General features: G+C 41.6%; 1 protein-coding gene across 2 annotated transcripts in view; it reads right to left on the bottom strand.

Annotated features, from left to right (window-relative positions):
- Positions 1 to 25,722, bottom strand: part of LOC123316356 (protein gustavus) — a 196,845-nt gene that overhangs the window by 107,523 nt on the left and 63,600 nt on the right. The window contains exon 1 of one of the 2 annotated variants that reach the window (XM_044902394.1): positions 14,291 to 14,578. The exons of the other annotated variant lie outside the window; for it this stretch is intronic. Coding sequence (XP_044758329.1) covers positions 14,291 to 14,565 — 275 coding nt within the window. The 5' untranslated portion in view covers positions 14,566 to 14,578. Of the gene's footprint in view, positions 1 to 14,290; positions 14,579 to 25,722 lie in introns of those variants that run through there. 2 annotated transcript variants of the gene reach the window in all.

Raw genomic sequence — 25,722 nt, 5'->3', positions numbered from 1 at the left:
GTTTTCGAACACGCTGAATCTATTGCGAGCAATTTCGAAAGACTATCTCCCTTCGTTTAGATTTTCACCTTGGAAATGGCATTTTTTCAAAAATTGCAAATTTCAATCTGCGATATCTCCTAATATACTCGTCTGATCCAATTGGGAGTTCCGGTTCTATAATCAGCGTTGCCAAGGCTTTCACTCTAGCACAAAAACTCGATTTCGAAAATCTCGATTTTTTGGGTCAAAAATGAGCAAGGGGTTAGACCCCCCTAAAATGACATATTTGCTACTCTGCCTGAAAATCAGGATGTTCTACTAATGTCTTAGGATATGGAGTGCATAATATTTGTTTTGAGGATTCGAGAAAACCAAACAGTTGATGATTCAATAGAGAATTGCACCCTAGAGAGCTCTTCGAAGTCAACTCGAAAATGAAAAGTGGAAAAACAAAAAAAATAATTTTCTCCTAAACAGTGTCAGATATTGGAAAGTTTGGTATGAAAATATAGGTTTTCGAACACGCTGAATCTATTGCGAGCAATTTCGAAAGACTATCTCCCTTCGTTTAGATTTTCACCTTGGAAATGGCATTTTTTCAAAAATTGCAAATTTCAATCTGCGATATCTCCTAATATACTCGTCTGATCCAATTGGGAGTTCCGGTTCTATAATCAGCGTTGCCAAGGCTTTCGCCCTAGCACAAAAACTCGATTTCGAAAATCTCGATTTTTTGGGTCAAAAATGAGCAAGGGGTTAGACCCCCCTAAAATACTACTCATACTACATTTTTTCAAAAATTGCAAATTTCAATCTGCGATATCTCCTAATATACTCGTCTGATCCAATTGGGAGTTCCGGTTCTATAATCAGCGTTGCCAAGGCTTTCACTCTAGCACAAAAACTCGATTTCGAAAATCTCGATTTTTTGGGTCAAAAATGAGCAAGGGGTTAGACCCCCCTAAAATGACATATTTGCTACTCTGCCTGAAAATCAGGATGTTCTATTACTGTCTTAGGATATGGAGTGCATAGAATTTGTTTTTAGGATTCTAGAAAACCAAACAGTTGATGATTCAATAGAGAATTGCACCCTAGAGAGCTCTTCGAAGTCAACTCGAAAATGAAAAGTGGAAAAACAAAAAAAATAATTTTCTCCTAAACAGTGTCAGATATTGGAAAGTTTGGTATGAAAATATAGGTTTTCGAACACGCTGAATCTATTGCGGGCAATTTCGGAAGACTATCTCTTCGTTTAGATTTTCATCTTGGAAATGGCATTTTTCAAAAAGTGCAAATTTCACTTGAGAATTCGTTAAGACCGAACGGTTGTGCCGAAATGGATGAAATTCTCAGATTTTCAACTAGAGGAGTTGCTCTTTCAGAATATGTATCACATTTAGATCTGCGATAATTATCCTGGAAGAAAAACTACTCGAAAGCTGACCTTCGAAAAATTCCCAAAATATTGGGTTCAATTAAAACTTCCTCAAGACCGAACGGTTGCGTCGAGATGGGTGAACTTCTCAGATTTATCATTAGAAAAATTTCTTTATCAGAATATGTATAACATCTCGCATTCGAAATCTTCAATCTGCGATATCTCCTGTTATATTCCTCCGATCCAGTCGAGACTTCCGGTTCTGTAATCAGCGTTACCAAGGCTTCAACCCCAGCACAAAAATCAATTTCGACCACAATATAATTGTATGTATTCAACGGTTCAGTACGAGACGACGTCTCGGCATCAATTTCAATGCAATAAACATCCCCATCGCACCACCCCTTTCATATATCACCGCCGTGAGCCAACCAACGGCGACGTCAGCCCGTATCTGGGCATTATTGCGCTAGATGTCGTAATTCCGGATTAAGACTTAATAGTGACGAACGACGCCACCCCACGATACCATACGGGCGCGTAGACGTCGGATGCAGCGCCATCTGTAGAGGGCGCGGCTTCCTGTGCGCTCCATATATCCATATAATAATATAATGGACGGTAGATGTACAGAGACGCGTTATGAATATTGGATGTAGCCTGGCGTGGTGCGATAGAATTCAATACCTTCGGACGATAATTGGTCCTCTTGTCCATTATTATCGATTCGGAAGTGATGAAGCGATGACGAGTTTAATTCCTCCGTTAAATGGTCGGAAATTACCGGCCTGTTCCTATAGTTGGGGAGCCCAAGAGGAAAATTCGGGATTTAGTCGAGCGTGTCAGATTAATGTAACTGGAGATACTTTGGACCCTGTAGAGTACCTCTACCAAAAATCAGTCCTGTATATAGAGAGGGGGAATTGTCTAGGAGAGCCTGTAAGAATAGTAAAAAAAAACTATCATTGTAAATACTCGAGCTTGCCAGATTAAGATATATGTGGTTAATTACATGTTGAAAAGTAGATATTGTCTTAATCTGACAATTTAAGAGTTACGAAAATATGTGGGAGGGCGCAAAAGTTGCGGAGAAAAAGTCACTTGTAGATTCTCGTGCGCGGTGGCTTTTTCCCTCATTTTGAAGCTAATGATTCAAGAATAACGGAAAAAATATAATCTGACACTTTCAGCAAGCCGGAACAAAAAAAATTGGCTTTAAAGGTCACGAAAATCATTTTTTTTTAATTATCTCCTCTCCTGGGCTTCAAATTGTTTTCGCATTCATCATAAAAGTTGTAGATCATAACATTTCCTACAAATTTTGTCCGAAACAATTTTTTCTACGATCAGACGTTTTCGAGATATATGGCGATGAATGTACATTAGACTGGGTTTCCAGATTGACCTTGGCTTTCCGCATGTGTGGCTAAGCTCCCCGCCTTCATCGCCCTCTAACTCGAAAACGGTTAAGAGTATGTAAAATTGCTTCAGACAAAAGTTGTATAGAATTTTATTATAAACAACTTTCATAATGAATACAGAAACGATTAGAGGTACAGGAAGGGAGATATTTAAAAAAAATGCCTTGTTATCATCTCAAACTGTCAGATTAAGAAAACCTATCTGATTAGTGTCAGATTAATGGGTGTCAACACATCTGAAACACCGAGATTAACCATCTGTATGAAAATCTGACACGTTCGAGTAAGTACAAGTAACGATTTTTGCATTTTCAACCGCTGTGACCTTGCGTCACATCCGAATTGTCAGTCTTTTAAAAAGTAGCTTCCTTTGGGTCCAATCAGCATATCCTCTAAAATCTGACACGCTCGAAGACAGTTTTTTTTCAACCATTTTCAACTATTCCGTACGGCCAGTCCCACCACGCAAACTGTCAGATTAACATGGATTTATTATCAGAGACACGTAGGGCATAAACAGTATCTTAATCTGACACGCTGGAGTATGTACACCTGACGATTTTTTTTACATCTTAGAGAACCTGCAGACGCTTTCCCCACCGCTGAAAGTGCATACATCATAAAACCTTCTATTCTTTCTACAATCTAATCTTCGAAATTCACTAGGTTTCCACGACGCCCGAGTAAATCCCGGAGCTTCTTGTATCAAAAAAGTAGCAAATATGACGAATTTAAAAAGTGTTTCTACATCCGAATATTCCCGGCGATCGGAAAGAGCCGCTTTGAACTTTTCTCCTTGAGAATTGCACCCCGGAGGAATGCGGTCTGAAATTTCAGATCTTTTCGAGGAAACGGGTTCTACGGTCCAGTTCGAGCTCGTGAGAGCTCGAGAGACAAAGGAGTATGGTACATTGTTTTCGTTAAGGATGGTGTCTGCCTTCGCCGGCGATTTTACTTTCTTCGCGACGCCCGAGGAGCTGAGAAGGGCGTGCCACGGTAGGCGGTCACGGCTGCTGGGGGTCGTGGAAATTGCACGATCTGCAGGCCGAGCTATACAGGGTAACGATTCGAAAACTGCCAGGCCAATTATGTCGCGACAAGGATTATTTCAGAGAAGATGCAGGAACAGGTCGATTTTTATTCGGAGGGGGACATATTTTGAGCAGAATTGTAAGTAGAAATCTCCACGACCCTAGGTGTAGGGGCTATCACCCCTAAATTCTTCATAGGGAAGACGATATGTCCCTCTACATAATACTATTGTCTTCCAATTGAGGTTTAGCTCACCCTCTATTCCCTATTAAGAATTTAGGGTTGATAATCCCTACACCTAAGATTGAGGATATTTGGGTACCAATGTATGCGGCAAATGGCACTACATGCTCTTCAAGAATAATCCTTATATACCTATCAGCACTCGTAGCTCCATTATCAACTACCACTAGGTCTGTGCGAGCAGTCAAAGATATTCCACCCCATACCATAATCGATCCTCCCCCGAAACCAGTAGTATTCAGGAAATTGTACTGAGCATATCTTTCATGTGGACGTCTGTATACAAGGGAACGTCGATCACAATGGTAGAGGCAGAATCTAGACTCATCTGTGAAGAGAACTCTTTCCCAATCGGCCTCTTCCCAATGGATATGCTCTCTCGCAAAATCCAAATGCGCCCTTCGATGGGCTGGGGTAAGAGCTGGGCCTCTTGCCGCGACACGAGGCCTTAAATCATATTCTCTGAGGCGATTCCTTATTGTCTGAGTGCTAATTTGCACCTCATGAGTTTGCTCAAGCTGAATTTGAAGGGGGCGAGCGGCTGCAAACCGTTGTCTCAACGAAAAAACTCTCAAGTAACGTTCTTGAATGGCAGTTGTTACCCGTGGTCTACCCTGTCCTGGTCTTCGGACATTCATACCTGTCTCTCTGAATCGCTGCAGCATTCTGGACACACTTGTATGGGAAACTCCAAACCTTTCTGCAATTCTTGTGTATGTCCACCCTTCTTCTCGCAAAACTACCGCTTGGGCACATTCCTCTTGGGTCAAATTGCGTGTTTCGCGTTGCATAGCGATCGAGTGTAGAAAATCAAGCGAAAGAAAAACTTTTGATCACAAGAATTGATCGAGAACAACTGATTTTAGAATGGAGTCACTTTTCAATTAATTGGTGACTTCTAAGCCATTCATCTCAAAACTAGGATGCATGGACTTGGTTCACTTCAGCTCTGAACCCCTCAACTAATTCTTTCTCAGATCAAAATACTTCTTAGATATCGCAATGTTGAAATCGATTGAAATTTATTCTGGGAGGATTCTGCATTTCTTAATAAACTTTTTAGGGTTTTCATTCTCAATCTCTGAAACAAAATCAATTAAAAATGGAATCGACGAAAGTTTATAAAGAATCGCAATGTTGAAGTTTCCAAGTAAGTTTACAGTTTCCAACCAGAAAATGCAGAAACATTTATGGTTTGCGTTCTTCTATAAAAAATGTCTTCGATCATCGTCGACCTTCGAAATCTAAAAACGTTTCACGTATGATCATCAAATAATCCCAGCTTGAAAGAGCATTTTCGTCGAAGAACGTTTTTCCCCGACTGCATAGCCCACCCCTTACCCGCTAATAACACACACGATCCACGTCTACAAAAAGGTACAAGACCAACGAGCACTAGACGTCCTCGAGCTGGCAGACAAAGAGCGTGGTTAGGGAACTCATGCATGAAGTAAAATCAAGTCGGAAGGTAGAAAAAAACGAGGTCGACAGACTCCATCATCATCGCACACGCACTCACAGCACAGAAACGTACTACGCACACAAAGCGTAGACGCTGGAGCGTACTGAACACGTGTAGGCATTATAAATACCTCATTGCCGGCTGAGAGACCAATGCACCAGAAATCTCCCAAGAATGTCGTTTCGAAATTAACTCCGTAAATTGTCTAGCGTAGGCATCCAAGGATCGCGGACTATTTTCGTACATGATCGTACCGCATTGGAACAGCTGGTGCGGTCTCTGAGGATGTTATCGAAAGAGACAATTTTATCTGCTATGTGACGTCGAAGACGGAACACCCAGTGTTAAGGTATTTATTACAGCAAATTTTTGTATTCTTATATGTCTTAGGTTTAGGTAGATTGTCTGTTGTCCATCCCATCACAACTGCGCCATCTACAGCTCGCTTTCCAGGTCCACAGTTCCAATGGACTCCAGGGCTACTTGAAGCCCTCATTCCTCCTACAAGTTTCTCGTCTAAGACATGCCTTGTATAGGCTTACAATGGCAAGGCATTCTGTAACCAGGTGAACAGTAGTTTTCTCATTTTCCCCAATCCTCCTACACTTATCAAATGCTTCCTAAAGCGACAATGTCCTGTGAGGAAGCCAGTGAGGAGGCGTACCTCATCCTTACTCTCAGATCCAAATACTTCTTGGATCTTGCAGGTTCAGAATCCCGAAGGGAATTTTTAGATCGATTCATTCATGGTAGATTCCTCCAGAGTGTTCTCTTTTGGCTTCTTCCATCTCCAGAGGCTCTTTCTCATAGGTGCATTTTTCTATACCACAGAAAGGCCCTGGGCCTGTAAGTTACGGTTGTGCTCTTTTCTTGCGTGATTCCAGACCAAATAGATCTTGTTGTTCTTGCCTATTTCCTTGAGTTTCCACTGGTACTGCCATAACAGCTTTGAGTCGATGCCATAGGGAGTTCAGTGCTTTCGTAATGCTAAATTTTTTAAGAACTAGGTTGATGTACTTGTTTGGAGAGAACCTATGCTCTATATCTACCTGTACCTTCACTAGATATTCTGTGGACGACCTTATGGGTTACACTATCTATCATCAGATATACAGAAATCAGATCTGTGATGACTCCAACTGCTTCTTCCTGACCTCTGCATTCAAACGGTCATGTGAGCAATCGATAAGAGTTTGAGAAAAATCCAACAGTTGGAACGAAGGGTAACATTGATAATGTGTTGGATCCCCATGTCGTATTTTGTACTCAGAAACACGTCGGGGCATACTACTACTAAGATGGTCGATTGTCTCTTGCCAGACCATAAAACTTGTACCTCTTGTCGAGGGGTACCTCTAGTGAAGGCTGGGGTAAACGAAGTTATCTTCTTAAAATGTCCCAGACCTATTTTGAGGGTGAAAAATCAGGAATTCTAGAGGGTCAATGCAACAAATCTACTTGATTGTCTTTGAAATGAGCCAGGAAAAGTGGATTGAGCAGCAGTTGAAATGGTTTCCATATCATGAACATGTTTTTCGCTATCACAATAGCATCTTCAGGTGAGTGAAGTTGAACTGATTTTCCTCCAGCTGAAAAACAGGGAAATTCCCTGACGGTTGGCGAATGCATGCCGAAACTTTGGGGAAAACAATCCGAAATGATCTCAATATATCATACTACAAACTAACCGTCTTGTGACTCGACAATGAGGGTGTGCTATCCCATTACCATTTTCCATATTAACGTACAAAGTAAGCAGAGTTCCTTGACCTCCTTTGTCCGTCCACTATATCTACCGCATACCGAAGTGTTAGTTCCCATCATCGGGGAAACCCAACAAACGCCAGAGGAAGTTTAATGTGTCGTCCCTTTAGACTTTAGAGGAAGCATCGTGTTTCTGTGTGTGCTGGCTGACTACCCACCACCACAACAAGTAACGGAAAACGAAATAGGATGAGACGAGGGGTTTCAAGCTGAAACAACGTACCTAACATTCCAGAAACAAACATGCAACATCTAAACCCATGTGATTTTCGAGATATGAGGAATTATTCCAATTTAGATGCATCGCGTTCGATCTGTGGTCGATTTGAAAACGATGTAGACTTCTTGAACGGAATTGTTACTATGGATGAGACTTGGGTACATTTCTACGATCCGGAAACAAAGCAACAATCGATGGAATGGCGACACTCTGGTTCTACAAGACCCAAGAAGTTTCGTGTCCAAAGATGTGCTGGACAAGTTCTTGCTTCAGTTTTTTGGGATTGCCATGGAGTAATCATGATTGATTTTTTGGATAAGGGTAGAACAATAACCGGAGATTTCTATTCGGACATTACTGACTACTCTACGGGAAAAAATTAAAGGGAAAAGACGCGGAAAGCTATCCAAAGGTGTTTTGTTTTTGCAGGACAACTCCCCTGCACACAAATCTCATGTTGCCATGCAAAAATTAGTGATTTGGGGTTTGAAATTCTAGAACACCCCCCTTGTTCACCAGATATGGCTCCATCCGACTATCATCTCTCTCCTCAACTGAAAAAATGTTTACAAGGTCGTGAATTTTCTTCCAACGAGGAGGTAATAAAAGCTGTGGAGGTGTGGTTTGCAGAGCAAGAAGAAACATTTTTTTTGGAAGGTTTAGAGACGTTGAAGGTTCGCTGTAATAAATGTTTCCAATCAAGAAGAGAATATGTTGAGTAATAAAATATTTTGACATTGAAATTTTGTTTGGTTCTAAGTAGGCTAAGAATTTTTCAATATATCCTGGTATAGAGCTTACACTGGTTGGGAACATAAAAATTTCGCTGCCAATCAGATCAAACTTGTGTTTCAGATGGGTCAACGAAAACGCCGGACCTTCTTTTGATTCCCTCAACGAATTTAGAGGCTGAAAATCGTTTTACGATTCCATATGGACGTCAGTTTCGGTTTTTAGTGGGGAAAGAGGTGCTCAGTCAAAGCCATCTTCTGATTTCTTCTGAAGAGTGGTTCGAAAATTCCTTCTTACCTGGATGATCCTCACATTTTGTTATACAGGGTGTAAATGGATTAATTCGAAAAGATTCAAAGGGAAATTCCTGTGTCAAAAAATAGTGCAGGTATTTCATATAATTTCTAAGGGACGCGTTGCGTGAAACGCTGTGTAAATGATGTCTAGCTGTAGGAATTGCGAGCATAAATCTCTCGATCTGTCTCTTGTCGCACGTTACGTCTATCGAAAATGACATCATTACGGCGCGTAGCGCCAGCGGCGTCGGTAATTACTTTTCGAGGAAATGAGAATTTGCCCGATTGTCTTTAGCGGCGGCGGTTGTCGAGAATACGATGCGTCACACCGTTAAATTATCCGGTAGGGAACTCACGTGGGCGAAGACGAGAACCAGGTCGTCGGATATCGTGACCTGGAGGTGAGGCGTCGCGACCGCCCTAGACGCCCCGACCGACGATGAAATATTCAACGGGAATTGAACCCGACCTGAGAAGTTTACGACTTGATGATTAAGCGGGAAAATTGCCTGAATTAATCGTGAACCGGTGAAAAACGGACCGTAGAAGTGCGAAGCTGTTGAGGATTTAGATCTCGAGAGTTGTTTTTTGTATTTATGCATATACATAGATTAAATTTGGAGATGTCGACGGTTAACGAAGTCCCTCCAAGAAGTGCAACTTCTTGACATCGTTGACATTTTCTCGTTAATAGGAAATATTCCAATACTGAAGTCGGGTAAACCCTTATGGTCCAACTCTTTCCACAATTCGACTCTAAGGGACAAGGACACTTGGCAGTATAAATCATCTGGTTAATCATTGTTCCATTTATGAATTTCAGGATGGTTTTAGAACTATTCATGCAGTTTTCGAAACTTATCTCACGTTTTCATTTCAGATAAAATTTTCTGGTAACTTGGAGACTCCCTGGATTCATCCTTTTCCTTCTAGCTCCTATAGTTCTTGAAATACCCCCAGTAGACAACGAATATTGCCCAGCCTGTACATTCAACATGTTGTTTCACATTCTCGACGCTAATTTGACGCTTGAATGAAAAATTTGGACTTGGTTCCGCTACGTAACAAAACACCATCTTTTCAATTCAACTTTGGCGACAAGATCGGGGAAATTTCGAGATCGAGAATATTAATGAACATTTTCTGGGCGTTTCAAACCAACAGGCATAATTTCTTCATTCGTATCGTACGCAGATAAACCGTATTGTGTTGCCGGGAACTAAATAGGACGAAACAAATTCCAATTCCACGAATAAGAAAGATACCGCATCAGTCATCTCTGTCTCCTATCAACCGGGCCGACTACGATAAACGGGATGTGGTTAGCCGCCAAGATAAACAGAGAACACCACTGGAAAATTGTTCAATTCCTCGAACCTCTTACGATTCGATTCAACTCGTAATATTGTTCTCTATCGTCGTCGAATTTGTATCCTCTCTTACGAGGAGAGGGATACCGTGCGAGCGAAGAAACAATGCGGGAGGCATAAATAGTCTTCTTTGTTGTCTATCGCGAACAAAGACCTTTCTCCTTCATTGTTAAATCCCTAATTTCCTAATAATTACTTTTCGGTATCTTCGCCCGAGACAACAAGAGAACACTTGTCTCGTGGGTGTGGAAACGATACACTACTGAAACGGTGATTAATCTATGTAAAAAATAAAAAGTTTTTTTGAAGACGCAGTGGAGCAATCCTTAGCAGTTCTCGTATATGCGAGGATGTATTGATAACTAGTTAGCCTAGACCATAGACATAGAGACATGGACTGAGCAATGTCAGCATGAAATTGTCTTTTTTATAGAAAGAGAGAAATGATCGTCGGGCATTTACCTGTCTCTTTTTTGTTCACATAAAAGTGAGTGTGGACCAATCAAAATTCTAGAAAAAGAAAACTGCATGCCCGACGTGTGTTTCTCTCTGTCACTTTTTTGACCGTATTTCATGCATAGATATAAAGGGAAGGCACAGTCCATGTCTCTATGTCTATGGCCTGGACCAGTTCCATGCATAAAAAAAATATTGCGTTACAATAGCATCGAACAATAACTCATTAGAAGTGTCATTGTGAAGGTCAAAAAAGTAGACCAGAGTTAAGCAATAAATTAAAAGAAAGAACAGGAAAGAAGAAAAATTGGAGTATCGAGCCATCATCAAGTACCTGTATTTAAAAGGGTTAAGAGGTAAGCAGATTTACGAAGATTGCTCAATACCCTTGGTGATCAATGTCCTGCGTATGCGACCGTAAAAATTGGACTGCAAGCTTCAAAAGAGGTAAATTTTCCATTGAAGATGATGACCGATCGGGAAGGCCTGTTTCTGTGTCAGTCCCCGAAAATATCGATGCAGTTCATGGCACGATTTTATCAGACCGTCGAATTGGGCTGAAACGGATATCTGAAGCACTGAATATTTCATACGAACGCGTTCATCTTACAGTTTACGTCAATTTGGACATGAGACAAATTGCTGCAAAATTGATCCCCAAATGTTTAATGTTGACCAAAAACGTGCAAGGGTAGAAGCATCGCGTTCGATCTCTGCTCGATTTGAAAACGATGTAGACTTCTTAAACCGAATTGTTACTATGGATGAGAGACTTGGGTACATTTCTATGATCCAGAAACAAAGCAGCAATCGATGGAATGACGACACTCTGGTTCTCCAAGACCTAAGAAGTTTCGTGTCCAACAATCTGCTGGAAAAGTTCTTGCTTCAGTTTTTTGGGATTGCCGTGGAGCAATCATGATTGATTTTTTGGATAAGGGTAGAATAATAACCGGAGATTACCATTCGACATCACTGACCACTCTACGGGAAAAAAATTAAGGGAAAAGACTCGGAAAGCTATCCAAAGGTGTTTCGTTTTTGCAGGACAACGCCCCTGCCCACAAATCTCATGTTGCGCCATGTGAAGGAATGATATTCAAGTAATCTAGGAGCTAGTCTTCAGAATTTTTTATGTTCTGGGAATCAATATATGTTGCTGTGTTCCCTGGTGGGATATGTTCTCCATTTTTTCTCACTCGACTACCAACTGACCAACCTTTCAATCGAAAGAGTATCATTGGTGACGAGAAATACCCTCTCAATTTATCCATCAAACAGACGTTATCCTAGCCAGAAGTCACTATATTCCCAATTTGCATACTGGACGTCGTGATGAATGAAAAGACCACCGAACAATTCATTCCACTCCGAACCGTTCGTCATGCGGGTATATCCGAAGATCCCATTATTCCTGTGGGAATTTTCGTATACGATGGGGTACGTCAGAGGGGAGCCGAGAAATCCGTTGTAGTGTACGTCACGTATACGAATGGCATCGACAGATCTTTCATCATCAATCGACCCTGTAATATACCCTGACATTTTCTTCTTTCTATGGAAATTTCGCGAAACCCCGAAGTCACACATTGTCGAATACGTCAAAAATATGGCACCAGAAGGATGGGACAAAGCAACATCGAGCAACTGATGTTGGAACCCAACTTGAACGAGTATTTCCGAACAGATCACTGACGTGATTTGATCTAATGGCCTCCAAGATTCTCAGATCTCAATCCAATGGATATTGGTATGTGGGACATCCAGACGTCCAGCTTCAAGAAGAACGTCAACTCGAGTATTCAATTCATTGTTTATTCCAGTGGAACTCATCGAGATAATGGATGATAATCACGTATTTATGCGGATAGGAAATTTTTCTCCCGTTTTCCGGGAAATAAACGACGCTACAAAAGCGTATAGCTGAGTCATCGGTCTGGCGTTCGTTCAAAATGCAACTCCTTCATTTGGCATCCATCTACAGCAATTTATTACAGCGATACTGTAATTTTTGCGGCCTCCATTTGGCGGCAAGTTACTTTTGCATCAAGTGGATTGGGTTCCATTTGAACTCGACGGTCAGGATGTGCTCCAGACTAATTGATAGAGGACTATGTTGAGAACTGCCAAAAATTTCTCGAGAATCTCATTCTCGTACTGACCGAATTCGTTGGTTGAAAACAAGGTAAATATCACCAATTCGTCAGTGTTTTCTTTGGTGCAATTTTAGAAGAGAATGTAAATACGAAGTTTTGCTGCAATACTCTTTCTTGTGTTGCCTTCAGTTATCAAGGTGTTTTGTATAGGCAAGGAAGACGTTATTTTTACAAGACGAAAGGAGGTCCTAGATGAAATGCAAGATGTCGAAAATACAGGGTCTACTTTTTGCCAAAACATCAACTATTTGAGGCCAGTTGATGAAATTTTTGTGCAATCTTCATAACTTTATATTAACGTTTACCATAGCAACGTAGTTACGAATGGTGAACTGGTGTTGACACCAAAAACTGTTCCTAAAAATGTAAACCACATCCTACACATATAGGAGCCATGTTTGCCAGTCTTATTCTGACTCTGTTGTACACGTATAGCTTGTGCAATGAAGAATCGCTCCACACAAATTGAACAACTGGTCTTTCGAGTTTCCTTTCAAGAGAGGCCTTTGTGTTTGATTTTTATTAATCATGAACATGAGGAAAGAGGTTGCCACTACTGATTTTCTCATGATGCTTTATGAAAACTTGTACGTCTGGGTGGTTTCATTTTCTTGGTACCAATCTGATCGGTGTGGTCACATAATTTCACATAATTTTAAGGGTTCGGATTTGATTTTTATGCAATTTTGAAGGATCTACACGAAGAAGCAGACGATAAATTATGCCAATTTCTTCAGTGTGGGTATTGCTTCTTCAGATTTTGGATTATATTGAAAGGTGATGAGTTTTTGTGTGGTTTGGACAAGGTTCTTGGTCAAAGGTAAATTTAGCCAATTTTTAAGACGATTCTCTAGTGATGGTATTGCTTCTTCAGATTTTGGATTATATCGAAAAGTGATAGGTTTCTGTGTGGTTTGGGCAAGGTTCTTTGTCAACGGTAAATTGCCCCAATTTTTAAGACGATTCTCTACAGCCATGTTATTGCTTCTTCACATTTTGGAATATATCGAAAGGTGAAGAGTTTTTGTGTGATTTGGGGAAGGTTCTTGGTCAACGGTGAATTAAGCCAATTTTTAAGACGATTCTCTACAGTGATGGTATTGCTTCTTCAGATTTTGGATTATATCGAAAGGTGATAAGTTTTTGTGTGGTTTGGGCAAGGTTCTTGGTCAACGGTAAATTGCGCCAATTTTTAAGACGATTCTCTACAGTGATGGTATTGCTTCTTCAGATTTTGGATTATATTGAAAGGTGATAAGTTTTTGTGTGGTTTGGACAAGGTTCTTGGTCAACGGTAAATTTAGCCAATTTTTAAGACGATTCTCTACAGTGATGGTATTGCTTCTTCAGATTTTGGATTATATCGAAAGGTGATAAGTTTTTGTGTGGTTTGGGCAAGGTTCTTGGTCAACGGTAAATTGCGCCAATTTTTAAGACGATTCTCTACAGTGATGGTATTGGTTCTTCAGATTTTGGATTATATCGAAAGGTGATGAGTTTTTCTGTGGTTTGGGCAAGGTTCTTGGTCAACGGTAAATTGCGCCAATTTTTAAGACGATTTTCTATAGTGATGGTATTGCTTCTTCAAATTTTAGATTTTATCGCAAGGTAATGACTTTTTCTGCTATTTTGGGCAAGGCTCTTGGTCGAAGCTAAACTCTCGTGTCAACGCGACCAAAACATCGGGAATTCTTCCATCTCAACCCTCTTCCCTCCACCATCAGCTACCGGAGGCGGGAACGCGTATCAAAGGCATACACAACAACTCAAAATACCTTGTTTCCATAGTAAAGGGTTGCGTGGTAGGCTGAAAGATAGCGAAACTATTCCAAAATCCGACATACGGAGCGGTGTACGATTGCGTTTGTCCTATCGTCAAAAAACACTGTTGATTCCACACCAGTCTGCCGAAATACTTGGCGGAGGTCGCGTTCACGCCGTGATACCGCTGCTGGTGGTGATTGCTCACGCCCACGTCGCCGCCGTGCTGAACACCGAGAACACTGTTATTAGGCAACCAACAGAGTCCGTAACGGGACGACGCTATCATGTCCGCTGCTCGACAGCACTGACTGTGCACGTACTCGGGCGCCACAACGGACGATCGGCCGCTATCGCCGCCCTTCGCTATGGCGCGAGTCGCGCCGCTATCGTCTGCGGCGTTGCCGGATGAACCCAGTTTTCCGCAGAAATAGGGGGCGTTTTTCGGGGGGTGTTCTTTACAGATACAAATTTTTAACAGTTTGAAACGTCAATTTCGGAATGGAAACTGGAGGCCAGGCAAGAAGTTGGGGTATTATGTTATTCGTTATGTACAATTCTTTACAGGCATAACAAAGGAAGGATTCTTTCAGTTTTTTTTTTATTGTATGGAATTTAAGAATAGGGCTGACCGACTTGGCAACCCAGCTCGTCGACCAATGGGGTGACAGCGCGAATTTCGAACGTCGCGTTTGGAAAACGGTCGACGCAGGGTTGCCTTCTTCGCTAACGCCAGCGGATGTTTATAAACACTCCGAGTTATTTATAGAAATCATATGTGGAAACACGTTTGTGGATTACACGAACAGAGTGCAACGGTATGATCGTTTTCATTGCGGAAATCAAGGCGACACCGTGCCGCCTTGCAGAATTTTTTCCGTTTCCGTGGCTTCTCTGAGGAAATCGCAGTTTTAAGGCTCACCGTGTAGATGGGGCCGAGAGAGAAGGTGAAGAAATGGATGTTTGAATCAATTTTTCTCATAGCAAGCATTATTTTCCTCGCTACTCTTTATCCCTATTCGTCGAATCAATGTTTTTATTGGAACCTTGTCGAAAAAACATAATGAAGTCTTTTATCACGGTGGCGTTAGTTGTAAAAACGAGCGGACCGTTGGGAAACTCTAACGCTTCTGATGTTCGTGACTGATAAGGGGATTTTTAAGTGGGTCTTGCAAAAATATGGGGTCAGATTTCAGCTTGAGCTGGGGATAGGTGGGGGTGAAACAACTTTTTTCACTGATTGCTCATCAAACAAGCTCATGCTTAGGCATTTTACCCATACAGTTTCGGTAGATTGTCAATGGGAAAATATTCATCCGATACTAACCAATTCTGCAGTCGGTTATTGTGAACTCACCTGGAAAAAAAAGAAGAATTAATATCGAGATTAATATTCAGACCCAGGTCATTTCATTGACTAATTCGAGATCGTTGATTTCGAATATGCAATTAGATTTTTTGTAGGATCAGTATTTCAGGATATAAATCACTTTTTGTGGGAAATTTCGCAAAAATTGGTCAACTTTGAGGAGCTGTAGCAGTCAGAAAAAGAAAATTCGACATACGCTGATTTTTTTGATGATATATGGATCTTCTGCAAGTTGAAAATTTCAATTTTCATTCATCTACTGCGAATAGTTCGGATTTTATGATTTTTTCCGTGAAGGTCCAAATTTTCCAATTTTTCATCGACCATAACTTGAAAAATAAATTTTTTAAAAAATATCCGTTCGCATATTCGTCATCTTCGCCCCCGACTTAGTCGACAGTATGAATTTGGTTTCGATCGGAGACCAAAAAATTTTTTCAAAAAAATCGCAATTTTTCCATACATATGTATGGAAAAATTGGAAAAATTTTCGATCTTCCGAATTTCCGCCAAAACTTGAGTATTTACTAAATCGAGGGCGTAGATCACGAATATGCAAACAGAATTTTGCTGAAAGGATTAGTTTTCAAGTTATGGTCGATGGAAAATTCGAAATTTTGGACCTTCGCGAAAAAAATCATAAAATCTCAACTGTTCGCCCAAAGTGAATGAAAGTTAGATTTTTCTGTTTGAAAAGGATCAATCTATCAGCAAAAAAATCAGCATATGTCCAGTGCCACTTTTCTGGCTGCTACAGGTCCTCAAAATTGACCAATTTTTTCGAAATTTTTCACAAAAATTGTTTTATAACCAAAAATATTGATCCTAGGAAGAATCTTATTGCATATTCGTAATCAACGACCTCGAATTAGTCAAGAAAATGACCCAGGTCGATATAATCCGAAGAATAAAAAATTTTCGTAGAATTTCGTCTGCTCCTTGTGTTTACCAGCGAATAAAAAATTATTCATTTAGCTATATTGACAAGGGTCATTTTACTGACTAACTCGAGGTCGTAGATCGGGAATATGCAATTTGATTCTTTCTAGTATCAGTGTTTTGGGAAATAAATCACAGTTTTAACTTCTCCATGTCTTCAATTATAATATGTGTAGGCAAAATCTCGAGCTGACGCAGGCGGCCTATACCCTAGGAACGGCCCTGGATTCTTGAGGTCAAAAGAAATACTTTTTTCCCCTACAATTTTTTTCGATTCGTCCCTGATAAAAAGATATAGCCATTTTGATTTTTCACAATGAATTGTGCCACCACTGCTTTTTCAACAGTCTGTATCTTTTAAACCGAGCCGACTCGAAAAAAATTGTAAAGGTAAAATGTGTTTATTAAGACCTCAAGAATCTACTGTCAAAATATCTGTATGAGTCAAAGACTCATCCTGTATATATGGATTCGGAAATGAATTCGGGAATGAATTTATTCCAAGACTTCGAGACTACCACCTGTCGGAGAATATGAGGAAATACTACGTTTGAAAGAAATGGTGAATGATACAAGACTTCCTTCTTCCTTTCAACAGACCCTCTCCACAGGAAAAGATAACGCCCTAGCCAGAGCCCGGAACATCCGTTCCACGAGATCGCTTCCACGACGACGTCTCATCGATTGCTCTGGTGGAAATGCCCGCAAGACGAAAGGCCGAACTTCGACCAGAGCCAAGTTTCCATTTTACGACGAATTCGGAATTCGGAGGTCCCGCAGGAAGGCCGGATCAAAGCCGGCGGCCGAGCATGCACGTACAAAAATGTAATTTCGTCCGCGGTACCCGGATTCGGACAAAGGAAAATGGAAGAGACGGACGCGCGACCGGTGTAAATGGCGCCTATTAGCGACGACGCCCCGTTTTTAATTTGCTAACTATGCCTTTGTCTTTTCGACCGAGTGGATTCTTTTCTAATTCGAAGCGTTGAAACTGCCTGTTTCAATGCTGTCCGGGATTTCGTAATGAAGACGCGTTCCGGGAAGGCTGATGCAATTGTCAAGCGGGAAAAATCCGGTGAATTTCACGCGGGGGTTCATCGTTTTCACCCCAAGGGGACGGTCTTTTTGAACGGTGTAACTCGTCCTGAGAGCTTGTCCCAGACGCCATGACCGTTCATGACGTTGTTTACGTAGAAAGTGATTATTTCTCGCCTGAAACATTTGAATAGATTCGAGCAACTTTGTGAAATGTAAAATTGACGAATAGGAGGACTTTAATGGAAGCTAAAGGATAGAGTGTTTCAAAATCACGACCTCAATCTGAAGACTAAGACAGCTGTTTACAAAGCAGTGGTCCTCCCAACGCTCCTCTACGGAAGCGAAAGCTGGACGCCCTACAGGCGACATATTAAACAGCTCGAACAGACGCAACAACGTCATCTAAGACAGATGATGCACATCAGATGGTTCCACAAAGTTTCGAATGCAGAAGTCTTGCAACGCGCGAGTTGTACAACAATTTAGACTCAAGTAACGAGGGCCCGACTCAGATGGAGCGGCCACATTCTGAGGATGCAAGACACAAGACTCCCCGAAATAGCTCTATATGGCGAATTCACAGAGGGAGATCGGAAACCAGGAGGCCAGTATAAGCGTTTTAAGGATATACTGCATCAATCCCTAAAATCAGTTAATGCCAATCATAACTGGGAACAATGAGCGTTAGGCAGGTCACAGTGGAGGTCTATGGTGTACAGTTATAATGGAGACTCGAGAAGAATACAGCGGCGGCCAGATCTGGTTGGTGACTATCCATGCCCGGAGTGTGGAAGGATCTGTAGGTCACGGTTGGGTCTCTTCAGTCACAGGAGGGCACACACTCGCAAGTAGCCCTAATATTATAAGTCTGTTCTTTTTTTATGTCTTTTTGTAGATTTATTCCCGGTTACGGGATACAGCAATGAATGAATGAATCATGACTGAACCGTACGGTAAATACCTGATAGTCTGAAAGCTACCGGGCGAAGTCCCTATTCAATCGACGTATTTCTGGAGACGTGTAAGAGGGCTCTTAGGTTGATTTATATTTCTTCTCTATTACTTTCCGCAGCTGGACCTGCGAATAATCGCCTTATTCTAAGCACGCAACTCCCTATATCTAGTTACTCCATAACCTCCATCGTTCCCCGTCCGGACACACCGGATAAAAAAGCGGCCGAACACAAAAGGCGCGCTTGTATCACGTTCGAGGCTATACTCTAATATCCGAGCCGATTATACGCGGTCTATCCGAACTCTTTCTTTCCGACACGCGAGAAAATCAATACCCGAAGGCGATTGTTATTGATAGCTTTAGGGTTGCAGTTCTGTATTCTCAGCCACCTTCACTTCTCCATTCTGTGCGCTCCGTTTCTCAAGGCGAAAGGAGTAAATAAAAAAAAAATCGCCGAGTCGGCGAAATTTACGGGTCGCGTAAAGGGCTTTTAGTCACGCAATAGATTGGGCCAGATATCGCGAGTGAGAGGGAGTGAGAGAAACGGGAAAAATCCGTCGGGTTCGTGAAGAATTAGTCTACTTCCTTCCGGTTCACACGGCCGACTAGATTATTCTCGAAGGCGTAGTTTGACACCCGCTTCGACGGGTAGGCAAATTCGAATAAGGTCAAGAAAAGATTTGTCCCGAAGATGTATGGGACGCACGCTGCTCGAATATAAGTTCTTTCGCTGGGTTTCCGATCGATAACAGCTTTCTATATAGGACCAGTGTCTCGAAAATGGAAAATTAGATATAAGAAGTTGGTTGTATGAGACAAAATTAGCCTATTTTAGTCACTAGCTCAGTTAATCCATCTATTCAATATATACCCTTATAAAATGAATGTATGGGGTGTTGATGACGAGAACAGCAGAAACATCGGTGGCCAGTCAACCATCTCTGTCAAAACCATTCGAGGAACACCACAATTAAGAGTAATATCTCCCCTTTTATGGAGGTTGGTAGTGGATGAACTATAGCACAAGCTAAGGAACTTGGCTTCGAATGTGTAGTGTAGTGTAGTCTTGAAAGTCACAGGTGTTTCTCTGTGATTTACTACAGAAGAGCCTCAGAATTATTGAGCAGAGGTGCTTATCTGTAAGACTGATCATAAACCCACTCAAAACCAAGTAATTTCCTTTACTCGTTGGGTGGTGTCATCGTAGTCCAAAGTCAAATATCTGGGAATAACCCTAGTCAGCAAGGTACTGCTAGTAGTGCGATAAGAGCTCAAATAGCGTTCAGAAATCTATCCGGTTTGCTGAAGCAAAGCAGACGAACATAAGAAAAATATTCGAGAAGGTACAAAGGGTTGTATGTGCGTGCTATGAGGACGTGACCAACTAGAGCACTCGAGGTCATCACAAATCTGACTCCTCTACGTCTAGTGATAGATAGATACTTTAGCCCACGAGGCCATCTTCAGAATATCTAGTGAAGTACATGTCATGGGAGAACTAGAAGTCATAGACTCTAGGCCTCTTTGAACGAGTACATCTCATCAGCTAACCCACCTAGTGATGTTAGGATTAAAAATGTAAGCATCTAGAAGAACACTATGCGACGTAAAAAAGAAAGAATGAAGAATTTCGAAGATTATACCATCAAATGATCACAGATGGTACAAAAACCACGATATGAGATGGCATTAGATGGCAAGCACCAAGTATACATAATAGGCTCCTGCTCGAGTGTTTTTCAGGCAGAAATACTTGCAATTGTAGACTTGAACCTGGAAAGGATTTGACATAATCATGCATTCTGATAGTAAAGCTGCTATCAAAGCGCTGAACTACGTCATTGACCCAAAGCTGATATGGGAGTGCTGAAGCAAAATCAATGCAACAGGCAAGAACGACAATATCTCTTTAGTCTGGGTCAATGTTTCCTGATTGGTTTCAAAGGCAACGAGGAGGACAACACCCTCATCAAAAAGGGAGCATAAACGCTATCCAGGACTCAGCGTCTAAGTATAGGAAAATGAAGAAACCAAAAGAGAAACAATCTTTAGGAATCTGGATCGGATATTCCATAAAGTTGCTTCAGGATCTTGAATCTGCAAGATCAAAGAAGTATTTGGATCTCATTAAGAATAAGTTACGCCTTAGGAACAAAGCCTCTTGAACGAGCAAATTAACGAAGGAACGAGGACTCAGATACTGGAGTTCATTGGCACTGTGGACCTAGAGGGCCAGCTGTAAATTGAGTAGTTGTCAGAAGAACTCCAATAGGGGAGGCATTAGACCTTAAATCGTCAATGCAATGCTCAAAACTTTCCAAAACTACCTAGAAATCAGCCCTGACCTCACCCCACCCTAATCCATCCTCAATTTATCTAGGTCCGAAGTAAAGAGAAAAATGTTTGCATATGAAATTCCCAGCCCTCGATGGTAATTCATCCACAAGGTCGACCCAGGGAGCGGGAGCAGGCCGAAACGCCTATCCCGCATCAAGTAGGCCTTTCAGAGGAAATAAGACATCCCCCCACGGCCGGGATTAGATCATGGCGTATCGTAGGCGAATAATGTAATTGTCGAATTTGCATGTTTTCCCTGCGAACCGCTCCTATATAATTTCAGCAGCCGCCGAATAACTCGGCCGTCGTCATTCTATATACCCAGCCGTGACATTTACATCTTTACGGTCGAATTTCGGGTTGTTTCGCGATAAAAGATGCAGGGAGGAAGGTTCCTCACCAGGACCATATCTCATTTCGGTCGTTTCTTCTTCCACCGCGTCCTCGTGGACGGAGAGAGAGTGGGATCGTCGGGGCCTCATCAAATATGTAGGCGGTTTGGAGTTTGTCGTACATGTATGAAATGGTGGAGAAATGGCCTGATGGTTTGGGCGCCCGTAAAGGACGCTCGTTTGATTTTGCCAAGGGCGAGCGTGGTGGAGTGGGTTGAGAGTGGAATTTTCAATAGTCCAAACTATAAGAAGTTTCGATAAAAGTGTTTCGCTAGTTCATCTTCTAGCGTAGAAGCGTTTATTCTATGGATAAACCGCAGAAATAGCCAAAGAATCATCGAGAAGGAAGAAATCAAAGGTGAATCTCTCTAGGAGAAAGGGCAACAGGATTGAGCAAGGGTGTTGGATCGTTGTCCAGTAACTCTAATTATGATTTTGCAAGCGTCCCTTACCTTTGACTAGGGTCTTCATCGAGTAATGCCTCCAATTCTTCATCTTAGGGTAAGCATGGGCAAACTACGGCCCGCGGGCCAGGTCCGGCCCACGTGAAAGTCTAATCCGGCCCGCGTCAAGATTTTGAAACAATCACCAGTATTTTTGTTTTCTAAGTTTGACCGCCTGATAAGGAAAAGCATATGCTTACATTCACTTTACACAAATCTAAAGAAGTCACTTTTGAATTAATTGGTGATAAACAACTTCTATGTCATGTATCTCAAAACTAGGCTGCATGGACTTGGTTCACTTCAGCCCTGAATCCCTCAAATAAAAGTCCACCAATTTGTTATTCAAATTGCATAAAGTTGTGCTCGAGGCTCAGCCTTAGTACTGCGTGTGCATCTGGCAGCGGCTGGCATTATTTCTTGTAATCCCCAGAAAAAGCAGTTTCCTTCTAAATGAAAATTTTTGAGGTTTAAGAACGGTATTAATTATTATTAATTAATATTTAATTTAATATTATTAATTTTAGTTAAACAAAGTTTGCGCGCAACTTAGCATAGGTGTAGTGTTCTAGTTCTCTCAATTCTAAACTAAATTATTTTGGATTTGCTTGGGAGTCTTGGGACCTCGAGTTATAGCAGTCAACAGCACGGTTACTGAGACGATGATATTATGCTCGTGGTTAGTAATGAATCAAGCATTAAAATTTTCGTTTGGTTCGTTGTCAACGTCTGTGTAATTCGAAGTATTTTTGACCTTTTGATTTTCATTGATGAGAGCAACAAAAATATCACATATTTTTCAAAAATTTCAAGAAACAAACAATCACGTCCTTCAAAGTACGTTTGACTAATATTCACAACATTACTACTGGAGGGAGGAGCACCAAATATGACGGGCGGAATCTGGTATCGTGGGCATATTTAATGAATAATCACAATATCTCGTGAACAACTGCATATTGTTATGTGAACAGGTGTTTCCAACTATGAAACTTTGAATAGCAGCGTAAGCAACCGACTATAAATGTGCCTACAGATTACTCTAACGTGACGTGGGCCCATGTCATAATGCGCATGATTCAAAAATCTAACATCGGATTTTGCGCGGAAGCGTTCAATGTGGGAACGTGGGAATACACGTGTCAACGTCACGTCTGACTAATTTAACGCTTCCGCAAAAAATCCTATATTAGATTTTCGAATAATGCGCATTATGACTTGGGCCCACGTCACGTCAGAGTAATCTGTTGGCACCTTTAGTGACCAGCTTTTAGCATCATCACGGCCAATTTCTACCAGAGTATGGACAATTCTTAGAAGCTCAATCACAGTTTCATTTTTCACATACTCTTTCGTATCCTACCGAACAATAACTAATTTTTGTCATTTTTTTTTAACTTTTCTAGGATGTTAGTCATGTTTGATGTAAAAATCGAAAAAAAGTTAATCACTTGTAAAAATGTGTATTTTTTTTGGCCCGCCTAGGTAATTTTTCATTTTATCTGGCCCTCCCCTCAAAAAGTTTGCCCATGCCTGTCTTAGGGGAAGCGCCCACCAAAGTAGCGTAGCACAGACCTGGCGCAAACATGACAAAGGCGATGCATAATTTTCAGATATCGCACATCTGAGTGAAGTGTCAGTTGCGTGAAAAATGTCGTTCTCAGTTCAAATCTTAAAATTATGCATCGCCTTTGTCATGTTTGCGCCAGGTCTGTGCTACGCTATTTGGTGAGCGTTCCCACTTAGAATTTTTTGACTGCCCATAGAGAGGCTTGTCTCACAGATAGAATCTTCTACATGGGCATACGTATTATGGTCCTGATTATTTCGGCATTTTAAGCCTTGTAAACAAGAGTATTGAAGCTTAGAGATAGTAAAATGGCTTTCGATTCTGAATCGAATTATCACAGACGAAAGACTGACTATTATTGTCGAGCCTGTAGATTGAAAGGCAAGGCGTACCGAGCAAGCAGGGAAGACAATATAGACAGTTTTTTGCCGACATTTTTTCGTCGACCTCACATATCTTTATGAAAGTGTGATGGCCTCATCTGTGTCCCCGTATTTGCAAATCTCTCAGCTCTGGAGTAGTGTTACTGATATATTTATCGCTATCAGTATCCATTTTTGATTTTATTAACAAAACATTCAATCCTAATTTACCCGTAAAATCTAGAAGATTTCGTGAAGGATTAACTTGGCAACAGCAAATGACAGTTATTGTCACGAGCACTTATGTTTTCATCAAATTCTGTATTCCCGAAATTGATTCTATAGCCCCTCTCTCTATCTAGTATTGATACCTCAGTGACGAACGCCCAGGCTAAAGAGGTTTGCGGACGAAAAGTGTATGCGGACGAGAAGTACTTGCCATTCCTATATACCTGTATTGTAATATGGAGAAACGTTGGACCATACGATATTTCTGATTCGTTTTCCCGAATTCAAACATCCGCAAAACCGACGAACGGTGAAAATTTTGGGCGAGGGCGTTTTTTTCGGGAATAAAACAATCTCCAACAACTGAGACCCGGAAGCGGATCGTGAAAAATACATCAGGGCAACAGACACCCCGAATAATACGTTCAACCCCAGTCGGCCAAACGGAATTTATCCTCCGGGCTGAAGGAAGGCCCGTTATAAATCACATTTTACGAAATTATTCAGACGAGAAGTGGTCCATTCTCGGAAACTGATGCGGTTATCTTGTTTCGGGAGCGCCCGAACCTGCGGTCTGGAATTGGCGAAATAAGTCGACCTACGAGTAGTCTCAACAACCGTTCAGATGTATCTCGACGGATCCGACACATCCGAATCAATTCCAGAGCGTAGGGCCGGATTTACAACGTATTATTTTCACGAGAGGACTTGAGGATTGCTACGGAACGCGAGCGTAACATTGGAACGGGCGTTCAGCATTGGGAATGACCAGGGGCGTGCCGTTTTTTGGTCTTTGACGGATTTTTGCGATTGGGATTAGTAGATGATCATGGATGTTTCTGAGGGGGTATTTTGAGGGATCCTGGTGAAGTTTCTCGGTTTGTACAGTTGTGGAGTTTTCCTGGCTCACTCCGTAGGTGTCAGGAATGGAATTTAACGGCGAAATCTTCGGAATACCATCTCAGACCGTGGAACCGATCCAGGAAACGCTTTATATTTGCAGAAGGATAGTAGGATCGTCGGAAGTCTCCGAGGACGACGCTTGGGGGATGGAGAGAGAAGGCGACGCCCGCGAAAAGCGCCCTATCGCCGGGCCGAACGAAGGGCGAGGTTGGCGCGCGGCGTCCCGACGCTCTCCGTCGCGCGATCAATACGGAGAGCAAACAGAGGAGGGCTGGACATTTTTAAGGGGCCGTTTCGAGAACATCATCCGAGAGGGTAGACTGATTTTTATGGTTTTCGCGAGATGGGACCTACGGAGGACAAGAGGACGCTTGACCGACGGAAAATTCGACGTCTCGTTATGGATATTGCCGAAGTTCATCCGGTTTCGCTCGGTATAATTCGAAATCTATACGGAGCTGAACGTTAATCGTTTTCTCTTTATCCTGCCGTACTCGATTGGAGGATTTTTTTTTCTGCGATTCCGATATTTCCGTAGGGTCTTTCGAACTGAACGCGCCCTTTATTGGGAATAAATGGAGCGGCTTTTGGGAAACCTCATGGGGGATGTTTGCGAATGTTGGCTAGTTATTATTGGGCGAAATCTGATATCTCCGAAGGTAGAGGTGAAGATATGTGGCAGAACAAAGAAATTAAAACGTTCCTTGGGTATAGGCCGCCCGAGTCAGCTTAAGATTATGCCTACACAAATTAGGAAAAGACACAGAAAAGTAAAAACTGCATACTGATTTATTTCCCAAAATACTGGTCCTAGAAAAAATCTAATTGCATATTCGTAATCTACGACCTCGAATTAGTCAGAAAAAAGACCCAAGTCGATATAGCCAAATGAATAAATTTTTGTTCGGAC

The sequence above is a fragment of the Coccinella septempunctata genome, chromosome 7, assembly GCF_907165205.1.
Source record: "Coccinella septempunctata chromosome 7, icCocSept1.1, whole genome shotgun sequence".
Lineage (NCBI taxonomy): Eukaryota > Metazoa > Arthropoda > Insecta > Coleoptera > Coccinellidae > Coccinella > Coccinella septempunctata.
Note: the sequence above shows the minus strand (reverse complement) of the source record. Positions and strands in the feature narration are given on the sequence as shown.